The sequence below is a fragment of the Suricata suricatta genome, chromosome 3 (assembly GCF_006229205.1).
Source record: "Suricata suricatta isolate VVHF042 chromosome 3, meerkat_22Aug2017_6uvM2_HiC, whole genome shotgun sequence".
Lineage (NCBI taxonomy): Eukaryota > Metazoa > Chordata > Mammalia > Carnivora > Herpestidae > Suricata > Suricata suricatta.
Genome location: NC_043702.1, coordinates 17,970,621 through 17,992,111, shown reverse-complemented (window position 1 = coordinate 17,992,111; position 21,491 = coordinate 17,970,621). Strand labels below are relative to the sequence as shown.

General features: G+C 51.7%; 2 protein-coding genes across 4 annotated transcripts in view; one reads left to right on the top strand and one right to left on the bottom strand.

Annotated features, from left to right (window-relative positions):
- Nucleotides 1-6,025, top strand: part of LOC115287411 (sterol 26-hydroxylase, mitochondrial) — a 33,372-nt gene extending 27,347 nt beyond the window's left edge. The window contains exons 3-9 of the mRNA XM_029933793.1: nucleotides 3,040-3,239; nucleotides 3,366-3,563; nucleotides 3,731-3,903; nucleotides 4,741-4,907; nucleotides 5,071-5,152; nucleotides 5,233-5,445; nucleotides 5,599-6,025. Of these exons, the coding sequence (XP_029789653.1) occupies nucleotides 3,040-3,239; nucleotides 3,366-3,563; nucleotides 3,731-3,903; nucleotides 4,741-4,907; nucleotides 5,071-5,152; nucleotides 5,233-5,445; nucleotides 5,599-5,715 (1,150 nt within the window). The 3' untranslated portion in view covers nucleotides 5,716-6,025. The remainder of the gene's footprint in view (nucleotides 1-3,039; nucleotides 3,240-3,365; nucleotides 3,564-3,730; nucleotides 3,904-4,740; nucleotides 4,908-5,070; nucleotides 5,153-5,232; nucleotides 5,446-5,598) is intronic.
- Nucleotides 6,026-8,023: 1,998 nt separating this feature from the next.
- Nucleotides 8,024-18,957, bottom strand: PRKAG3 (protein kinase AMP-activated non-catalytic subunit gamma 3). 3 transcript variants are annotated; one of them, XM_029933790.1, is made up of 14 exons: nucleotides 18,898-18,957; nucleotides 18,490-18,529; nucleotides 17,839-17,994; nucleotides 17,083-17,486; nucleotides 15,891-15,972; nucleotides 15,348-15,406; nucleotides 15,183-15,228; nucleotides 14,911-14,965; nucleotides 14,595-14,721; nucleotides 14,296-14,461; nucleotides 12,572-12,609; nucleotides 12,252-12,398; nucleotides 11,688-11,920; nucleotides 8,024-11,115 (listed from the first exon to the last, which is right to left on the bottom strand). In XM_029933790.1, the coding sequence occupies exons 1-13, from the start codon at nucleotides 18,916-18,918 to the stop codon at nucleotides 11,804-11,806; spliced, it is 1,458 nt and encodes a 485-aa protein (XP_029789650.1). In that variant the 5' UTR covers nucleotides 18,919-18,957; the 3' UTR covers nucleotides 8,024-11,115; nucleotides 11,688-11,803. The 3 variants fall into 3 exon arrangements, with proteins under 3 accessions (XP_029789650.1, XP_029789651.1, XP_029789652.1); XM_029933791.1 differs by having other exon boundaries at nucleotides 8,024-11,068; XM_029933792.1 differs by having other exon boundaries at nucleotides 17,839-18,013; nucleotides 18,898-18,928.
- Nucleotides 18,958-21,491: the final 2,534 nt, after the last annotated feature.

The window sequence follows — 21,491 nt, the reverse complement described above, 5'->3', positions numbered from 1 at the left end:
TAGATGTGAGTTTCAGCCTTGAAATTATACCCAGAAAAGTTAAGGTTATTTTGGAAATGACAAATTCAGGGATGGGCTGAATATGTTATATGTGCTTATGCCAATAACACAATCAAGAATCATTGGTAATGAACCATTCTCAATGCTGCAGGTTGTAACTGGTTATATTGTAAGGTTTAAAAGTTTTTTAATGTTAATTCCAGTATAGTTAACATACAGTGTTATATTAGTTTCAGGTGTACAAATAGTGCTTCTACAATTCTATACATTACTCAGTGCTCATCATGATAAATGTAGTGTTTAATCCTCATCACTTATTTCACCCTATGACAGGTTTCTTCTTGCTACGTTACATTAACAGAGCTCCAAAAGTAACGAATGACTTTTATTTTCCCTCGTTGCTTGACATCTCATGATTTCGACATTTCTTAAGGGATTAGAGTTGATCCTGGTGGTGGTTGTAGGAAGAGCACCAAGGACAATAGCTAACCATGTGTTTATGACATGCCAGGTGTCAGGTGAGGCTCTTTACATTTATTATTGCATTTTATCCTCACAACAAGCCCATGAAGTCGATAGGATTATAATCCGCATTTTACAGATGAAGAAACTGAAGCCTAGAGAGGTTTTTCCATCACTTGCCACTAGTGAGTGGTGGAGTAGAGCTTTCTGATTCTGGAATTCAAGAAATTAATGCTTTGATACTTTTGGAAAGGAAGCAAACTGGTTAGAGGGTACACTTCATCTGCCTCTGATGCCTATATGTTCATTCGCCAATGCATCCTTTTTTTGTCCCTCTTTTTCCCAGTTCCTTCACAGGTGGGCAGTTTTAGAACTTCAACAATTACTGAGCCACTGAGCCCTTCGTTCAAAGTTATGGGAAGAGAATAGAGAATGTCTGTGTTTCAAGAGCTCTTTACCTTGATGTTGACCCTGAGGGGAAGATTTGGGTCTTAGGTTTTGGCCAGCTCAGGCCACCACTGGAATTGATGGCTCAGGATCTAGAATTGGAGCTGAACGTTATGTACACCCCCTTTGTCATCTGTTTTTAATTTTTTACTCTAAAGTCAGTTCCCTAATTATATTGTACCATATACATGCATTTTAAAGCTATTTTACTAACCGATAATAAGTTCTTTTTTGTTTTAACCTACATATATGCATAAATACATAAATATATTTTCTTAAAATCTCATTTTATGGAGCATTGTTTTCAAAAAAAATATTTTAACAACCGCAGAAATGTTCTCATTTAACTTATGCAAATCTGATCGCTACTATTGGGAGAACTTTTTACTCTCAGAGAAACACCTACAACCTCAAGTTTCAATACAAGAGTCTATTCTGGTTTTCATTTCTTTTTTTCTTTTTTTTAATGTTTTTAAATTTATTTTTGAGAGACAGAGAAATAGCGTGAGCAGGGGAAGGTCAGAGAGAGAGACACACACAAAATCTGAAGCAGGCTCCAGGCTCTGAGCTAGCTGTCAGCACAGAGCCCGACACGGGGCTCGAACCCATGAACCATGAGATCATGATCTGAGCCGAAGCCAGAGGCTTAACCAACTGAGCCACCCAGGCGCCCCTTAATTTCTTTTTAAGCAACACTTTTAGTTGATCTTTTTTACAGAGTTTCCCAACATAATGAAGAGAACTCCTGGGGTTTGAGATTCATTTAAATAAATAATTTTCTAAAATTAAAAAAAAACACAATTCTTGCCATAAGCCTTTTTAATATGTATCATTTTAAAATAGTTTACTGGTGGGGCGCCTGGGTGGCTCAGTCGGTTAAGCCTCTGGCTTCGGCTCAGGTCAGATCTCACGTTCGTGGGTTCGAACCCCGCGTCAGGCTCTGTGCTGACCGCTAGCTCAGAGCCTGGAGCCTGCTTCCGGTTCTGTGTCTCCCTCTCTCTCTGACCCTCCCCCTCTCATACTCTGTCTCTCTCTGTATCAAAAATAAATAAAACATTTAAAAAAATTTAAAAAAATAAAAATAAAAAATAAAATACCTTACTGGTTTTAAAGTGGAAAAGTAATGTTTATTGTAAAAATTACAATAATGAAATATTGTCTGCCTACCGCCCACTCCCATCCCATTCTTCCAAGTGGTCCTGACAGTTTGGTGAGTATTCTTCTCTGTTCTACGTGGAAAGATGTGGATACACATATGGATATTTAGGATTTCCTTTCTTCCTCCTAAAATTGGACCATATTGTACTTATTACTCTGCAACTAGCATTTAAAAAATTGACCCATACTCAGGGAAGGTAACAGTTTGTGGGGGACAGCTGTGGGTGGGGACAGTTCCTGAACATGAAGCCCCAATGTGGGAAGCATGTTCCCACCTTTGTGAGCATCCCTGTCTAACCAGGTTGGGGACCCAACCCCCTACTGGATGCCTGTAGCAAGAGGGGCTGGGCCATCTGCCTGGTGGGTCTCCCTGTCCCTTACACCCACTGAGTCAAGCAGAGCATGAAGGTCCAGAATCTGAGCATCCCAGGAACCCTCATTTGTTCCTCCTTTATTCCTCATCCTCCGCACAGAGGACTGGAACCATCATAGTTCCTCCTCATTTCATATGCAGAAGATTCTGGAGTTGTAGCATCCTAAGATAATCAGAGACAACATTCCTTAAGCATTTGCCACCTGCCAGGCTCTTATCTAAGCACTGCAGTTGTCTGAAGAACCCAACTAAGATAGGAACGCTTATTATTCCCATTTTATGGAAGGAGAAACGGAGACACAGAGGCGTTAAGCCACCTGCCTAAGGTCACTCAGCCAGTAATCATCAGACCTGTGAATTGACCCTAGGCAGTCTGGTTCCAGATGCCCATCTTGACTACTTCCACGATGCTGTCGTGAGATTCTGAAGTTTTGTGATTCGAAGATTCTGTCATTGGAAATCCGGTGATTCTGTAATTCTAAATCTAGGAGTCTGAGATTTTCCTAGACCTTGTCGAGGCCTCGGGGCAGGGGGAAGACACCATCTAATCTAACCTCCATCCGCCACTTACAAGTGTGCGGTTCCTCCGTTCTTTGCAGGGAAGGACAGCACTGGTACCAGCTGCGCCAGGCTCTGAACCAGCGGATGCTGAAGCCGACTGAGGCTGCGCTCTACACGGATGCTCTCAATGAGGTGATTGGCGACTTTCTGGCCCACCTGAACCAGCTTTTGGCAGAGAGCGCCTCAGGGGACCACGTGCCTGACATGGCTCACCATTTCTACTACCTTGCCTTGGAAGGTAACCTTGTGGGGACAGGGGCCAGGGTGGGCAGGGGTCAGAGGCAGGTTGTGTGTCCCTCCTCGAGCCCCCCTGGATTCTGGGTGCCGTGACACTGCCTCCTGTGATTGCCTTTGTGCATGCCAGCCATCTGCTACATCCTGTTTGAGAAGCGTATTGGCTGCCTGGAGCACCCCATCCCCCAGGACACCGTGGCCTTCGTCAGATCTGTCGGGCTCATGTTCCAGAACTCACTCTATGTCACCTTCCTCCCCAAGTGGACCCGTTCCCTGCTGCCTTTTTGGAAGCGGTATCTGGACGGCTGGAACACCATCTTCTCTTTCGGTGAGGACACCAGGGAGGGAGGTTAGGGGGAGGGTTCCAGGGTCTGTGCATCAGCAGTCTATTCCTGGGACTTTCCACCTCATGCTCCCAGCTGTCAGAATGGCTCTTGGTCCTTGGAGATCATGGCTTTTGACTTCGTCCTCCTCTGTTCTCTGTTGTCTCTGTAGGGAAGAAGCTGATTGATCAGAAGCTCAAGGAGATAGAGACCCAGCTGCAGAAAAGTGGGCCAGACGAAGTGCAGATATCTGGCTACCTGCACTTCCTGCTGACCAGAGGACAGCTCAGTGTTCATGAGGTCATGGGCAGCCTGCCTGAGCTGCTCTTGGCTGGTGTAGACACGGTGCGTGAGGGGGGCCAGCGAGGAGACCAGGGGCTCCCAGCTCCTATCCTGAACCAATTCCCCATTACCCTCACCTGAGCCTGACCTTCGTTTCTCCAGGTACCTGCTTCTCTTTCTGTATCACAGATATAGAGCTAGAAGGAAAACAGGGAGGTTTTCAACCTGGCAGAGGTGGGCAGGGGATGATTCTTTTTCATTTATTTGTATTTTATTTATTTATTTTTTTATTTTAAAGAGAGAGCCTGCATGTGATCAGGGAGAGGGGAGGGCAGGGAGAAAGAGAGAGAGAGAGAGAGAGAGAGAGAGAGAGAGAGAGAGAGAGAGGATCTTAAGTAAGCTCCACACACAGTGCAGAGCCTGACATGGGGCTTGATCCCACAACTTTGGGATCACAATCTGAACCGAAATCGAGTCAGGTGCCCAAACAACTGAGCGATCCTGGAGCTCTGGGATTGGTTCTTTTGTAAGAGGGATCCCATCGCCTCCTGGAGCCTCTCTTGGCCAGCGAGGCAGTCACATCTCACATATATTTAAGATGTAATTTAAGTAGAGAGCTTGACCACAAACATCTTCTTTGTCAGACTCTGCGCTCCTTTTGTCACGTGGGGTTTCCCTCTGTTCTAGTTTCCTTGTTGTTAGAACATGATTCTCCATCGTATGGGTCCTCGTCCTGCTGTGGTGTCACGTAGAGGGTCCCCATGAACCCCTGTGTCTGTTTCTGCCACGCTCACAGCAAATTCATTTTTCCATGCATGCCTACTCACACACTCTTCCACTACCTAACGAGCCTTTTCCCTAGAAATCCCTCCTCATTTTATCTCTCCCTCTGCTCCCCAGACATCCAACACAATGACATGGGCCCTGTACCATCTTTCAAAGAACCCAGAGATCCAGGCTGCCTTGCATAAGGAAGTGGTGGCCGTGGTACCACCCGGGCAGGTGCCCAAGTACAAGGACTTGGCGCACATGCCCCTGCTCAAAGCTGTGCTTAAGGAGACCCTGCGGTAGGTCGCGGTTCCCAGGAGCATGGGGTCCTTCCAGAGGAGGAGTCAGAGACAGGAGTGGGGAGTGGGGGCTGCTGGGCTGGTGCTGGTGCTCGGGCCAGGAGTGAGGTGCGAAGAAGAGCTGGGGATCCAGAGGCGAACCTGTGCTTTCTTTTCCCTGCAGCCTTTACCCTGTGGTCCCCACCAACTCCCGGGTCATCACAGAAAAGGAAATTGAAGTCAATGGCTTCCTCTTCCCAAAGAACGTGAGTGGGGCTGAAGAGCCAGGGCTCCCAGGAGTGCCCAGCAGCCCTAAGCTGATGTGCTGCCCATTCTGGCTCTGCAGACCCAGTTTGTGTTCTGTCACTACGTGGTGTCCCGTGACCCTGACATCTTCCCTGAGCCAGACAGCTTCCAGCCCTACCGCTGGCTGAGGAAGAGCCAGCCTGCTACCCCTGGGGTCCAACATCCATTCGGCTCTGTGCCCTTTGGCTATGGGGTCCGCGCTTGCCTGGGCCGCAGGATTGCGGAACTGGAGATGCAGCTGCTGCTGTCAAGGGTGAGGAGGGGAGAGGCTGGAGGGCTGTGTGGGCCAGGGAGGGCTGATGGAGGCCACGGGGAGGAGAGGAAGGGCGACACAGGCAGGGGGCGTGTAGAGGAGAGCAGAGGATGGAGATCACAGATACTAACGCCCATGCGTGTTACCCCCCAGCTGATCCAGCAGTATGAGGTGGCCCTGGCCCCTGAGACAGGGGAGGTGAGGAGCGTGGCCCGCATTGTCCTGGTTCCCAATAAGAAGGTGGGCCTGCGTTTCCTGCAGCGACAGTGATGAGCTGGGCCCAGGCGTCCCCGGAACAGCCCCCTTTTCTCTCTCTCTCTCTCTCTCCCTCTCTCTCTCTCTCTCTCTCTCTCTGGCACCATAATTCCAGGCCATTGTTGTGTCTCAGAGAGGGGAGAGAAGGGGACTCCCAGATGCCAGGGGTCCAAGACACAGCGTCCTTTCTGTGGAACCCTGAGCTTTTGCCACTCTTATCGTCTTGAATGTCTCCTTCTCAGATAAAAGGCCATTCCCACCCCCACCCCCATGTCACATTGCTATCCTTGGGAAAAGTGTAGAATAAAGGGACTTTTATTGATAACTGGAGACCCTTGTCATTCTTTTTGAGGACCCAGTATCTGACCCCCCCCTTTCTGTGTTTGGGGAGCAACGTCTCCCCACTTAGGGATCTTTTGGGAGGTAGAGCCATCTGCCTCCATGGAAAGTGAGAACACCTGTGCTTTCCTGGACCTCACGCAGAGGCCTTGACCTCACACGCCCGTTGGCTGAGGCCCTGCTGGAGCAGGATCTGCAGAGCAATCCTCCGGGCGCCAAGAGGGGCCCCCTCTTTTGAACAGCAAGTGCTTTGATATAGGTAGTGAGGGGCTACAAGAGTGGATGAAGGTGCTCTGGGCTGGATCTCCAGGAATGACCCCCGGGACACCACTGGGGCGCTGATCAGCCTGGGCTGCGTCACGCCAGCCGCCCCTGGGGAGGACTAGTGCTGGGAAGCCATCGCTAGGTCCGCTGGCCCTATGCTGGTCTGTGTCTCCGTCTCCTGGGTCAGGGCTGGCGGTGGAAGGGGGAAGAGGGGCACTATCCTCCCCGCCCCCACTTCTGGCCCCTGTGACTGCGCCTTCCGTGTGCCTCACCTACAACTAAGAGGCGGACCCCAGGTCTTGCCTGGAAGTCGAGCTGCAGGAGAATGTGGGGACGGTAGCCTCCTCCGTACAGGAGGGAACTAGAAGGAAAGCAGGTTGGCACGGAAATTCTGTGTCCCACAGGCTTGAGAAGGCAGTGAGGCCCAGCCCCAATTGTATATTCCTGCCAGGTCATAGAAAACTCAAATCAGATTTCTTATGTTTGTGAGGATAAAGAAAATCATGTCATTGCCCTTATCAAAATCCTCCGGAGGTTTCCCTCAGGCATGAAGCAAAGTCCAAAGTCCTTCTCATGGCTTAGAAGGCTCTGGCAGCCTGCCCGCCACCCTCCTCCCTGCCCGGACACCCTTTCCACAGCCGAACCCCATTCCTTGTATTTCCCCGAGCACGTTCTGTTCTTTCAGCCTCAATACTTGGTTCTTAATGGCCCCTCTCCTTGGAATGCTGTCTTCACCAACTGCCATGTCATCTCAGAGAACTTGCCCTTCCTTAGGGCTCAGCTCAAATGTCACTGCCTTTGAAAAGCCTCCCCTGACCTCTCTGGGGGGAGCACAAGCACCTCCTCTGTGCTCTCCCCACCTCCCCGCCAACAGGAGAGAACCGAGTGCTCAACCTGTTCACCTTGTTGGAGACCCGACTGTCTCTCCAACCCGAGGTGCACCCACCGGAGGGCACAAACCAAGCTCCTTTCAGTTTGGGTCCCAGTGAGCAACTCTGTGTCTAGCACGTCGGAGGTGATTCAAAAATGTTTGTTAAATGAGAAGAGGCTGGGATAGGAGATGGGGGAAGGATGGAGAGGGGAGGACTCAGAGCTTTCTGTATTGAGTACAGAAATCTGGAGAGGACTGGCAGGAGTTCCTGATTATGAGGGCAGAGCTATCCACCCCACCTGTCCAGAGGTCACTTGTGAGCGCTCCTTATAAATGCAGAGAATGGGGGCCGGGCTCATGGTGGGTGCGGGGGGGGGGGGGGTGACTGCCACCAAGTCACCCAGAGCAACTTCTGCCTTTTCCAGTGTCTGCTCCTTCAGACCACCGGGGCTCTGGGGTCTCAAGGACCCTGGGCTGTTCACATAAGTCACAGGGAAGCAATGTCACAGTGAGGCTCCTGGATTATCCATCCTGACCTGACTCTGTAAGGGAAGAAGAACAATAGGATTTAGGATAATTGCAGACGAGTGGACGTTAATTCACCACTGGAGATCCACTTTTGACTGAAAAGAATGTGCATATCTCATCACTCCCTTTCCAGCTAATTTGAACTTGTTGGCAAATTAGGATCCATATTTTGGGGTAAGACTTTAAAAATCAGCTTGGTTTTTTTTTTAATGTTTATTCATTTTTGAGACAGAGAGAGAGAGAGAGAGAGAGAGAGAGAGAGAGAGAGAGAGAGAGAGAAACCCAAGCAGGCTCCATGCTGTCAGCACAGAACTCATGAACTGTGAGATCATAACCTGAGCTGAAATCAGAGTCAGATGCTTAACTGGCTGAGCTGGGCAGGTGCCCCTTGAAATCAGCTTGTCTTCTTAAACAGCATTTCCCCAGCAGTCCCAGGAGTAAAAATAGATCAAGTACCCAATATTTTCTGGCTGTTTACATGCTCATGTTCCACAAGCGTTTTAGCTCTCAGTGTATTTTGGCTCATTAATATTAGCTCAGTTTCAGCTCATTATTTATGATTCCAGTTTTAAGATGCACATCCAGTAAAAATTATGACAGTTGTCATCAGGGGATGGACAAACGTGACCTTGTGCCGAATTCTTCTGTATTTGCACATGTTTGGAAGGACAGTGAGAATGCCAGCAAGTTGCCTCTTCTATCTTGTGTCCTTGCTCTTAGCCAGCTTTCCTTGTAGATCTTGGTCATAACAAATAATATAGATGCAATAATGTGACAAATGATTTTCCTAATTATGGAAAAGAGACACCCTTTTATCTCAGCAAGCCATCATGCTCATCACAAGTGATGCAACACAAGTCTCTAGTTTCCACAGAAAATAACTACAGTTGCCCAGGTCCCACCCCCAGGTCAGGAGATTAGCATCTCTCTAGGAATGGGGCCCCAGAATCTCCACCCTATAAAGCTCCCCTGGGGATCCTGGTGCACAGCCAGGGCTGATAACTGCAGAGACGATGTGAGAGATGTGATGTGAGATCATGTGAGAGATGGATGAGAGTCCAGCCTGGAGGTCACAACCCCAGAGAGGCCTCAAAGGGCAGGGCAGGAGTTGGGAGCATGGAGTCAATGATGTCTGGAAAATTTGGCCAGCTCCAGGTTCATGGGTATGAACTGAGAAGCCAGCAGATTGGCTGGCCTTCACACTTTCATTCAGAGTTGGGGCCAGAGTAGACCCCATGGTGACCCTTTACCTCTTTTCTAGAAGCCATTACGCTGGTGGGCTGTCAGGAGCTGAGGGCTGGGCTGTGATCAGAGCAGGGGGACTGAGGCAGGGGATGGGTATGGTCCCTCGGAGAAGGGCCCAAGGGGGAACTGGTGGGTGCTCAGGGTGGTGGGTCCAGGAGGTTGGAGACCTACCTACTCTTGGTGTGTGGGGGGAAGGGGAGCAGAAGGGGGAAAGGACCATTTCCTCAGGCTGCCCTTTCCCTGTAACACCAGCACTGACTTTTGAAGGTCTGCTCGAGCAGAGCAACCTGGGGCCACCTCAAAAGACTGACCGTGTTACACATTCCCTACGGTCAACTGCAGGAGGCTGCCTGCCCCAGGCTCCCCAAGGACATGATCACTTGAGACAGGCCCAGAGAAGCACCCCCATCCCATCTTCCCACTTGAGCCCAAGACTGGGACCTTCCCAGGCAGGCTCAGAGCACAGCCAACACTGACCCGTGGGTCATGGCAAAATTGGAAACAGAAGCTGAGTGTCTATGAGAAAATGCCTTCATTTACTACCTGACTCATCCAGCACCAACCTCTCCACTCTGTTGCTCTGCAAGGTAAATGTAGGGGGATCAGATTTTAGAAATATTAGCCTCTCCTCTTCCCACTGGACAGCAGACCTGCAGTGTCCGTTGCCACAGGGGAGGGATGACATAGCAGAAGCCTGGCCTTGGCTTTGGAATTTCCAAAGCCTGCTCCTGAAGGTAGGTGACAAGAACTCAAGACACAGACAGAGGACTTGGAAGAATGTACGATGGGTTAGAGGAAAAGGCCCCACTGGTAACAATTCCATAGGTTGGTGGGGGTTGGGGAGGCAAAGAGATTGTAGACATTTCTGGAATCCCTGAGAAGGAAGCTGTGTCTGAAGGGAGGAGGGGAATATGCTAAGTACCCCCAGAGAGGTTTGGAGATGATAAAGAGGTAATAAGAGCCCTGTGCCGTTTCCAGGGCAGAGACTGGGAAAAAACCCAACAACAGCATATTGCAGAGTAGAACAGACCACTCGCTGTCCATCGAAGCAGATGTGCTTGGGACTGCCCCACACGGCGCCCTGAGGCCAGAGGTGCAGGTCCAGGAGCTAGAATGTCTTCCTGCCCCAAGAGCAGGCAGGCTGACGGAGGCCTCGTGGTAGGAACTGAGGGAGCACCTAGCAGGGGCCATGCCCACCAGTGACCAACCAAAGTGACAAAGAGATGGGAATGGGAATATTTTAGCAGGTGCTGGCAAGTATGGGTGATAATGAGTGAGGCTCCCCTTCTCACGAACTTAATTCCAGGAAAAGGTGGTGGTGAACCCCAAATGGAGATTAATTTCTACCACCTGGTGAAATGGAGTTCATAATAGGAATTACATTCAGTGTTAAAAAGAAAGTTATGTTCCATGCCGATTAGAGTTTGTGGGCTGCGTTGTACTCACTATGTCATTAACTAATGAATATCATCTTTATGGTTTTGTTATAAATAAAAAATGAGAAAAGAAATGTCAGTGGACTAACACTATGCACAAAAGCAATCCTGTGGTAGCATCTGTCAATTACACATTCTCCCTCGCATCTTTGAATTCAGAAAGCACAGGGGTCTTGCTGCAAGTTCAGGTCAAATGACTAGCATTTTTGGAGTGAAACTTATTCAATTTAAGTTCATGGGTTGGTTGTTCTTTTTGTTTCTTCAATGGTTCATCCTCAGTGATCCAAACACAGGCCGTCACTGGGAACTGAGAACACTGTTTGCTGGTGCTCGGGACGAGAATGGAGCAAGGACCCCACTCAACAGGCCCTCCACATGGCTGCTGTTGCAGTGCTGGGAGGGAAGGCGGGCAGTGGCCAAGTCACGGGGAACCACCCTTAGTAGTGTGGAAGAGTAGCGGGGCCTCCCAGGTGGTCCAGAGGCTGAGGACTCCAGAGCCCCTGACTAAACCCAGCTGGCTGAGGGCTCGCTGCTCCACTGGGGCCCGTTGGGGGGAGTGATGCACGTGGGCATGGAGCAGGCAGCCCTGGGGTAATCCCAGCGCCTCTGGTTCATAGATCTCCAGGCTCAACTCGGCTGTTCTTAATTTCATCATCCCATGGAAGACGGGCATTCCTGAGGGCTTCTGGAAGCACAGGCAGGGCAAGGGCAATTAGAGAGGGCTGGAGAAGCCTGTGAGGAAAAGACAAGACAAGACAGTGACTACGTGGGCAGGAGAGGTTGCCGTTCCCGTAGGGGAACCTCGTCTTGCCATCCACTGCCAGGCAGGTGGAATGTCAGCAAGCCCTGAGCAAACGCGCTGCCAGGGAAGAGTCTGAGATCATGTCAGATTTACTGAGAAAAGTACTTATAGAAACTCCCTCCTTGCAGCCGTAGCTCTTACTGCGCATGGAAATTCCATTCAACAAAGGTTTATTAACTTGCTTCCTTCCATTGGAACTCCAAGCAGGTGGGAATTGAGTTGAGAGAAGGCAGGTCAATCTCCCTAGAGCATCTGAAATCACATGACTGTCCTTGCCTTTACCCCAGCCCTTCTCCACCCCTCTTGTAACGACCTCCATGAACTCAGGGGAGAATGGGACAAAGTGGGGGCCCCATGGTGAGTCCTGAAACTAGTAGTTTTCATGGGGCTGCTCAGCAATGAACTGGGCACCCCCATCCTCAGAGGGCCTCAGACTGAGATCTGAGAGCCTAGGAAGACCGATGGGCTGGTGCTGAGGCCAATGGCCCAGAGCAGAGCCTACCTGAGCCAGAGCCAAACCAGCAGATGGGGGTGGGGAAAGATGAAGGCTGCATTCCCTGGCTCACTCCTTGGCTTCTGCGTGTGGAAGTTGGCCTGGGAGTGAGGACTCAGATTTTCTCAGGCACCAAGGGCGTCGATGCCAGCAGGGCTGAGCACCAGTGCCTGAAGGATGTCGGAGAGTGACACCACGCCCAGGAGGTGCTGAGTCTCGTCCACCAGCACCAGCCGGTGTACCTGTGGGGCCACAGAGGGTCAGTGAGGGATCAGAGCCCTACGGCTATGGTAACCAATGTTACTCACCAAGAATCAAGGGCAACACGTTAACATAACTGGGGGAGCAAGAAAGTATCTCCTAGAAACCAGTTAGGGATGATCAGCTGTCTGTGGCCCTTTGCAGGAGGGCCCCATGGACAGGACCAGTTGCAGACCAGTGTGGACACTGAGAACCTGAAATAGCCATAAAATGGGAGGACAGGGCAGGTATCCCGTGTCTAGGGACAGCTGGGGCTGCTCGTAAGGACTGGGCCATACATGCTGGGGGCGCCTGTGAAGGGGCATGAGGTACCTGCTCCCGGGCAATCCGGTCGATGACTGTCCCCAAGCTCTCATGGGGCTGGCAGGAAAGGACTCCTTCCAGACACAGTGTCCTCTGCTTCAGGGCTTCGCCCACACTCATGTCTAGATGGTTGTAGGTTTGCTGGGCGGCCAGGTGCTGCGGCAGGGAGGCGAGGGCCATGTCAGTCCCGTTAGCTGAGCTCCAGACCCATCCACTTGCTCCCTAGACACCTGTTAAGGTCCCTCCGGTCTACAGATACCCCTCCATCAATTCTCACACCCACAGCCTCCCGGCGGTGCCCCCAGGTCCCTATTCCCGTAGACACTTACAATCACATCAAATCTCGAGTAGAGGCCCACGACTTCTCCTGCAGGGGTGGGGGGAGGGCCCGATGGGGGGAGAAAAGGAAGAGGTTCACATCAGAACCAGCATGCTGTGCAAGGGCTGGAGGCAGGGTTCCATGCCTCCCCAGGCTACTGGCTTTTTTTTTTTTTAAGTTTATTTCTTTTGAGAGAGACAGAGAGAGAGTCAAGCAGGGGAGGGATAGAGAGAGAAGGGGGGACAGAGGAACTGAAGCAAGCGCTGCACTGACAGCAGAGAGCCCGATGCAGGGCTCAAACCCAGGAACTGCAAGATCATGACCTTGAACCGAAGTCAGAAACTTAACCAAATGAGACCCCCTGGCGCTCCCCAGGTGCTCCCCAGGCACCCCCAGGCTACTGGCTTAAAATGAGGCATCAGGCTGCCACTACCTGGACCCACAGATCACAAAGAATCACAGCTAGAGAGGAGATGCCCTGAAATCATGCCTCCTGACGTGACCCAATTCGAGTACAGGGTGTCACCTCTGAAATATCCTGGGCTCAAATGGATAGCCTGAATCTGGTCAAGCCTTTAGATCTAATTTCCAGTTTACAGGAAACCCAGGAATAGAGGAACACGGAGGCCGTCTGTAGAAAGCAAAGAGACAAATCTGGAGGGGGAGACATTCTCTAAGACAACCAACCCAGGCTTGTCATTATAGTGCCACGAAAATTAAGTGAGAAAGGAACTGTTCTAGATTAAAAGAAACTAAAGACCAAAGAAGCAATGTAAAGCAAGGGCCTTAACTGAATCCTGGTGTGTACAAATCAACTGTAAAAAAAGATATTCTCGGGGAAGGTGAGAAAATGAGAATTAGGTTCAGATATTAGATGATATTAATAAGTTATTCTAGTTTTGTAAGGTGAAATAGGAAATATACTGATTTTAAGAGATGCAGACTGAAGGGTTAGAGGTAAAATAACATGATCTCTGTAATTTAAATTACTTTAGCAAAAAATAGGAGGAAAAAAAAGCCTGGTCATGGCAATGTGTTAACAGTAGTTAATCCAGGTAATGGATAAGTGGCTTTCATTATACAGTTTGTTCTACCATTTTCATACCTTTGCAATTTTTCATAATCAAAAATAAATCAAAATATTTCTTGGGGTGCCTGGATGGCTCAGTCAGCTAAGTGTCCGACTTCGGCTCAGGTCATGATCTCGCCGTTTGTGGGTTGAAGCCCCGCGTTGGGTTCTGTGCTGACAGCTCAGAGCCTGGGGCCTGCTTCAGATTCTGTGTGTGTGTCTCTCTCTCTGCCCCTTCCCCACTTGTGCTCTGTCTCTCTCTCAAAAATTGAGTAAAAATTCAGAAAGCAAAAAACAAATAAAAACCATTTCTTGATATCTAGCTTCAGCACAGCAATTTTGACTTTGAAATGGTTGACAGCCACGGTTCAACCAAAGAAATGATCACACAGTCCCTCTAATCCCTCTTTAGGGCAAGAAAGTGAGGTCTGGCTGGATCCTGGTTTGCATATGATTCTTTCAAATCATCCCAGGAAGTCAGAGGATGGGTGTTACTGAGATTCCCATTTCACAAAGGAGGAAACCGAGGCACAGAGAGGCTAAGTAACAGGTCCAAGACTCAAAGCAGGTAGACTTCTAACCTCACTCTGGGTCCTGAGCTGATGCCCACAGGCCCCTGCCTGCCATGGCCCCACCCCAGCCAGCCCCACTTCTGGTCCAGGTACCAGCTTCATTGACCACAGGCAGCGCAGACACGCGCCGGTCCACAAAGATGTCCAGTGCCGTCAGGATGGGCGCCGTGTCCAGCACCACGGCCAAGTCGCGGAATGTGCCGATGCCCAGATCTTGGATGGTGCGGGAGAGGAAGGAGGGCTGGGGCAGCAGGAAGCCCTGGGTGGATTGGGGACAGGTGGGAGTCAGGGGGCAGCAGCCCCCAGGGCGCTCCCAGTGGCTCCCTCCCCAGTCTGTGGGGCCAAGGACTTCTCAGCCCCACGGGGCACCCTGAGGCTGGGCCCAGGCTCACAAAGATGTGTAGGAACTTGAGCAGCCGCTTGTGCGTGAGGATATGGAGCACGGCGCCGGAGACTGGGTCCAGGACCGGCAGACGGTGGATCCGGTTCTTGATGAGGGTGTAGACAGCTTCAAAGAGGCTGCAGAGGTGGGAGCAGTGGGTCTGGGGGAGAGACACCCTCCACCCCAGCCCCTGCAAAAAGGAGGACAGGGTGTCCAGGCTGCCTTGTCTGCCTTTTGAATAGTCCCTGAGTTAAGAACGGAGGGACTGACCTGGGAGGGGACCGCTCCGGGCAAGGAGGCTCAGGTGGGTGGCTAGGGACACTTACCTGCTGTTGGGAGAAATGGAGACCAGAGGCTTGAAGCAGCCTTGAAGGTAGATCTCTGTAGGAAAAGCCAAAGTCAGGCCTGGAGAGCTGGCCACCCCGCCTCACCTGGCAGCCCCACTGTCTTCCTCCCTCCCGAAGGCCCTCTGGGCTCCCTCTCACCCTTCCCCTGAACCCTCCAGCAAATCCCCACTGCCCATCCTCTACCTCGGGTCCTCGGCCCCACGCTCACCCACGCACCCTCAGCCCCGTCCAGGTCCCCTCTGCCAACTCACCTCTCCAGGTCTCAATCTTATGTTCTTCAATCTCATAGATCTGGACCTTGAGACATTGACAGGACCCCAGAAGTCAGACACAGGCTCCTCGGGCACTAGGCTCCCTGAGCAATCCTCCACCCCAGCCCAGATGGGAACCCCTGGGGTCCCCAGCCCACTCCTCACCAGTGGGGACCTGTAATATCGATGTAGCACCAAGATGAAGTCTGTGATGGTCAGCATCCCTGCGGGGTTAGGAGGGAAGGACAGGGGTTCAGCCTGGGGCCTTGTGGTGGGAGGCAGGTTGAGGGGTCAGACCCCCTTCCCTGCTCTGCCGCAGTCTTGGGTCTGACACAGGAACTGTGGGGGGAACTGTGGACAGAGGGGAAAGGGGCAGCCCCTCCCACACCTTTTATGCTTCCCCTGTAATTTCTCTCCTCCCCCACCCTTCACTAGTCTCCTAATTCCTTCCTCTTCCTTTCCTCTTTTCCTATCTAGCACCTACGACATGGGATCATGGGTGAGTAGAGCTGGAGTGGTCAAGTCACACCTGCTCTGCTCATGGGGTCCCCTAGCTGGCCTCCACGAGGCTGGGATCAGATGTTCCCTCGCGCCAGCCCCTGGTGTGGCTCACACCAAGGGTCTGCCCAAACCCGTGGTGTGTCAGCACTCAGCCCCAAAATCCTCAGAAGAGCTCTCCGCTCCCTCTGCCTCCCAGCCCCTCCTCACCCACGAAGCTCTGCTTCCTGCTGTCCCACAGCGGTGCTGCCCGGATGCCGTTGGCCACTAAGGCAAAGAAGGCCTTCTTGATCTGAGGGCCAGAGAGAACATTGAGGGGTCAGTCTCTCACTGCTCCCAAGTGGTACCCTGTCCCAACCAGCCTCCTTCCATGGGGCCTTCTCCCGAGATCCCCCGCGTCAGCTTGACCACCGTCCTAGGTCACGGCACACGCTGGCACGACCTTTTTCAGTCACACTTCCTGTAGAGATAAGGCTGCTGGTGGTCCCTTCACCTGGCACATCAGGGTGTGAGAAACTAACTCCGGGTTTCTACTTGGAAGGTCTATGTGTACAGTCGCACACAGTGTAGTCTTTGCTAATCTAAGTGCTAGAGGTACACTTGTTTACATAACATTTACAAAATACATTTCTCTAAATCAGTTTGACGTTGACTCATTTGGCTTGATCCTAAGTAATACTATCAATACGGGTTGTATCTGTTCTGGTTGTATTTTTCTAACGCGAATTAAAATAAATGCAAAGCTACTGCAACAAACAGAATTGTTCTTACACCACTGGAATCCAATAGTCTGTAACAGTGCACCGTGGGTGGTTCATACCTGTGGTTCAGGAAACACTGCTCCACTATACATGACGGTAAAAATGGAATCGGGCGTTCTATAGCTTAGCCTAAGGGAAGAGCAGGGGCTAGAACTCGTCCTATTTTTCTCTTACTGAGAGTTCTCTGCTTTTTGTCCTAAGCCAGCCTGCAAGGTCTTCCATATACTTAGGGATTCACAAAGTGCTCCCACTTAACCCGGGTCATTCCAGGAGTCCTCCTACACTCAGAGGTCAAAGCAGGCACTCCTGTCCCCATTTTATTTCATTGTTATTACTTTTAGCAATCTTTACACCCAACATGGGGCTCAAACTCATGACCCCAAGGTCAAGAGTTAGTTGTACGCTCTTCTGACTGAACCAGCCAGGTGCCTCCATTCCCTATTTAGGGATGAGAGAAGTAAAGTGACAGACTCTGATTCCTACCCTTACTAAATGGCAGAGCTGGGATGACAGCTCCCCAGCACGGGTCTCCATGGTGCTAAGGAGGAGTTCTGGAAGGGGACTTGCAGGAGGCCCTGGAGGGAGGTGAGTAGTGGCCGCAGCCCCGTGAGAACGGAGGTGGGGCGGGGCCATGGCCTCACCTCCAGTGTGGTGTCAAAGATGACCAGCTTGGAACTGGTTGCCATGGCATCGTAGCAGGTGTGCTCCTGCATGAAGTGCATGTAGACCTGGGCCCCCGGCTTCTGCAGTTCATCGTCCCAGCCCGGCCTGGGTAGCAGGGCCCGTGGGGATGGGCACAGGGCAGGCCTCTCTTCCACCAGGCCCAGCTCATACCCCCAGGATGCTGGGTCCGGGAACTCCATGTCCAGCTCCAGGTCATCTGCGCTCGGGCCAGCGGCTGCGGCTGCGCAGTTAGGAGGGAGGATGTCCCACTCTGTTGGTGGGGTGCCCGCTTTGGCCAAGGGAGCAGCTTGGGACAAGTGTGTGGCCTTGGGGAATGTGGCCTCCAGCCCGGTGAACTCAGCAGGTGGCTTGGCTTGGGGATCTGTAGGTGGGGAGAGGACAGTAAGCCCATCTTCTAAAGCACTCTCTCATCCTCTGGCTCTGTGCATCCTCACAGTAGCCTTGGGAAGCCTGAATGCTGTGGCCCCATTTTGCAGGGGAGAGAGCTGAGTCTCAGAGTCACCCAAGACGGTGGCTCTGTCCTGGGTTGGCGGCACCCGGCCCCTGACTCTGCTGTGCAGGTGAATTTTCCCAGGTGGAGAGACCAAGACTACAAGATGAGGGCTGGAGCCAACTCTGCGCTCTGGAGGGATCCAGAGCAGAGCCCCAGCCCCAGGCTCCGGGATGCCCCAATGCCCCCACTCCCATGTCCCCAGAACTGGCCTTGGCCTCACCTTCCCCCAGATCTGGCAGCTCCCCTTCCTTCACAGCCTCCTTCCTTGTCCATCTCGAGGCCTTGGCCCCCAGTTTCTCCTGGCTTCTTTCTGAGCCAGTGGTCATGGCCGGCGAGGGCCACGAGGTGTTCTCTCCTTGTTCTAGAAAGCTCATCTCTGGAAGGGGGAATGGGGCCTGTTTGGTTAATAGGGAGTAACACAACAAAATCAATTAAAATATTATTAATCATAATAGTTTACAGTTGCAAGCTTCCCAAGGGTTCTCCTCCAATATATTTCTCACTCAAATCTCATAGCAATCTTATAAGGGGCGTATTATTATTCTCCTTATTTTACTAAAGTGAGACCTGAGATCAGAGAGGTGAGGCAATTGACCACAACTCACACAGCTATGAAATGCTCAGGTCAGAACTATGGTCAGAGCCTTCGGACTCTGGATTCCCACCACTTCCTCTGAAAGAGGATCGAGGAGACCAGGGGAAAGAGAAGAAACAGAGGAACAAAGAAGGAAAAGGAGAGAGAGAGATAGACGGGGGGGCGGGGGGAGGGGTGGAGAAGCTAGGCTAGCAGAGTGGAGACTGGGGGCCCAGAGAGGTGGGAGACAAGGAAGTAAGAGGAGAGGCTAGCCCATTAGAAGGCAGCCCCACCTACCTTGATGCTCAGGTGCCCCAAGGCTGCTCCAGGATGGGTTCTGTGAGGAGAAGGATGCCTGAAGCGGTGGGAAATCGCCCTACATCCCGCAGGTAGCTTCCCTTCCCACCACTTGTGTGTATACACGCACGCAGACGCATGCCCGCACACGCGCACCCCCGCAAACACACCCATACACACTTACACACACTCAGGAAAACACATCCGACCATGCTCAGATGTGCACAGAACCACATCAGTCACTTACACAAAGAACACGCGCGCGCGCACACACACGTCCTCACAGGGACCCACAGGCTCCCACGCGCGCGCGGGCGCACGCTCATTCACACACAGTCACACGGTGTGCTGTGCTCGCAATCCCCTGGCCTCGGCTGCCCCAGCTCCGGTCCCCCGGGACCCCTGTACCCGGCGCAGTGCGTGCTCCATGCGGCCAACCCCGGACCCGCGGAGAGCAAGTGCGCAACACAGGCTGGGCAGCACTATTCTGGGCCCGGCCCCTGGCGCCCTGCCCTCCCCGGATCGGTTTCTCTCTGATTGGGTGTCCGGCAGCGGGAGGGAGGGCTCGTCGGGCTCAGCGGCTCCAGCCCAGCCGCCTGGCGCAGGGTGCGGAGGGAAGGGGCGCACCTGGCATCCGGAGGCTTGGTCCTGGGCCCCCTCCTGGGTCTCCAAGGACAAGCCTGAAGGACTTTGCTATGGAGGGGAGTGGCTTGGAGCACTATGAGGGCGCCAGGAGGGAGGAGGTGGGCTCCCGGAGTCCTGGGGTCCTTCTCATCCTTGTCAGGGAAAATGGAGGCCGATTGCGCTTGACTGTCTTCCTTGTACAAAGCTCAGTCATGGGAGGTGCTGGAGTTAGAAAGGGCAAGCTGGAGACAGCTGGGAGGCTGGGGACGGGGACAAGGGGTTTGTGGGCGGTCGTGGGAGAGAGGGCATTGTAAGTCCAGATGTCCTCATTTGCGTCCCAGGAGCCTGTCCCTCTCTCTACTGGGGGAGTTGGAGTGCGATGGGCCCGGCAGGTGGAAAGTTAGGAGAATCACCAGCAAGGTGTGCGGTGGGCGGGAGGGCCCAGAGTGAGAGACATCTGTTTCTACCAATGGTTTCGAGGTGGGTCCCAGTGTGTGGGAGCCACCCCCCTTCCCCCCCCCCCCCCGCAGCCCCATCCCCAAATCCCTCAGTGTGTGCTGTCCCTACATCTCCTGGTGCCAACAGGATCCCAGCCGGGCTCTGGTGGCTGCCCACCCCCCTTCCTTGGCATTCCTGGGGCCTGAGTCAGTGTCCAAATTGGGAATGCTGACCCAGCTGCTCTAGCTCCCCTCTCTCTGCCCCCGCCCCCCTTCCTCTTCTCCTTCTAGTCTCTTCCAACCCAGTCTCTGGCCCTGGAGTGGACACTCAGTAGTGGGTTACTGGATTTTTTTGCTGAATGTATTGAACATATTTCTCATCAGCCCTCAAAGCTCCTATACTGCCTACAGGGAGGGTGGAGGAGAGAGCATGGAAGAGACTCTGCCTTTCCATGTGTGTGTGTGCGTGTGTGTGTGTGTGTGTGTGTGTGTGTGTGTGGGTAGTGCCGGGGTGAGTGCAGCTCTCCTTCTGGAGGATCCCTGGGGCTTGTTCTTGTCCCAGCTAATGGGACACCTCAAGTGGTAGAAAGATCAGGTAGACCCTCTTTGTTGATACGTGAGGCATCTACCTCTCCCCACCCTTAAGCTCTGGGCCACCTTCACAACCAGGCCAGATACAGAACAGGTGCAGCGCACACCATTGCCTTCTCTTGCCACGCTCCATTCTCCCCTCTGTCAGGCCTGTTCCACCCTACAGGGCCAGTAGAAGGGCCTCTTCTTTAAGAAAGTCTTCCCTGGGGCGCCTGGGCAGCTCAGTTGATTAAGTACCTGACTCTTGATTTCCGATCAGGTCGTGATCTCATGGTTCGTGAGTTCAAGCCCTGCATTGGGCTCCTGGCTGACAGTGAGGAGCCTGCTTGGAATTCTCCCTTTCTCCTTCCCCTCCCTGCCCCTGCCTCAAAATAAATAAATAAGCTTAAAAATGGTTAAAAAAAAAAAAAGTTTTCCCTGATGGTGTCTTTGTCCCCGCACTGGTATCCTTATAGCTCAGGATCTGTGTACGTACCTCAGTGTACACAGAGCGGACATTTACATAACTATCCACGTGTGAATATCCTTTATCTGCAAGTAAACAGTGGCACTTTAATGACCAAAATACGTTGGCTGGATGTGATGGAAGGCAAGTTTTATGGCCAGATGGACCTGATTAAAATTCACACTCTGCTGTTAGATTGCTACATGACCTTAAAAAGCTTTGTTTTTTTCTCTGAGCCTGATTTTCCTGATGTAAAATGAAGATGAAAACATTCTGTGGCAAAATGCCAGTCGCCTCCCAATATCTGTTTTTCTCTTCTTATTTAAGTAGTAGAATCACTTGAATTTCAGTGGGATTGGCCGCCTATATTAAATACTCAGATTCCCAATCTTTCTCGAAGCCAAATAAGGCCTTGTGATTAAATCTGACCACAGGGATGTGAGTGGGATGTGGACAACTTCCAGGTCAGGCTTTAAATGAAAGAGGCACGGGTTCTCCTTTCCTTTTCTCCTTCTGCTAGCTGGAATGCTCATGTGATGGCAGGAGCTAGAGCAGCTATCTTGTACCCAAGATGGAAGATGCTTGTTAAGAGTTTCAAAGTTACCCTACCAGCTTTAGACAGTCTAAAGACTATTATATGAGAGAGAAATACATTTTTCTATGAGTCATTCTTAAATTGCGTCTTTGGTACAGCAACCAAACGTGCATCCTAAGGAATGCGGAATTTGCTATCTGTAAGTGGCACTGCTCTAAAAGTCTAAAAGGACTGACATTGGTTCAAAGATTGGGAAGAAGATAGTGTTGTCCTCTGGTAAGGTGGTGACAGTTGTTATGTGACAGCAAAAACTGTGGTGTGGCAGTCATTTATAATGCTTTGAGAAGTAAACCGTGTGCTAATGGAGCCT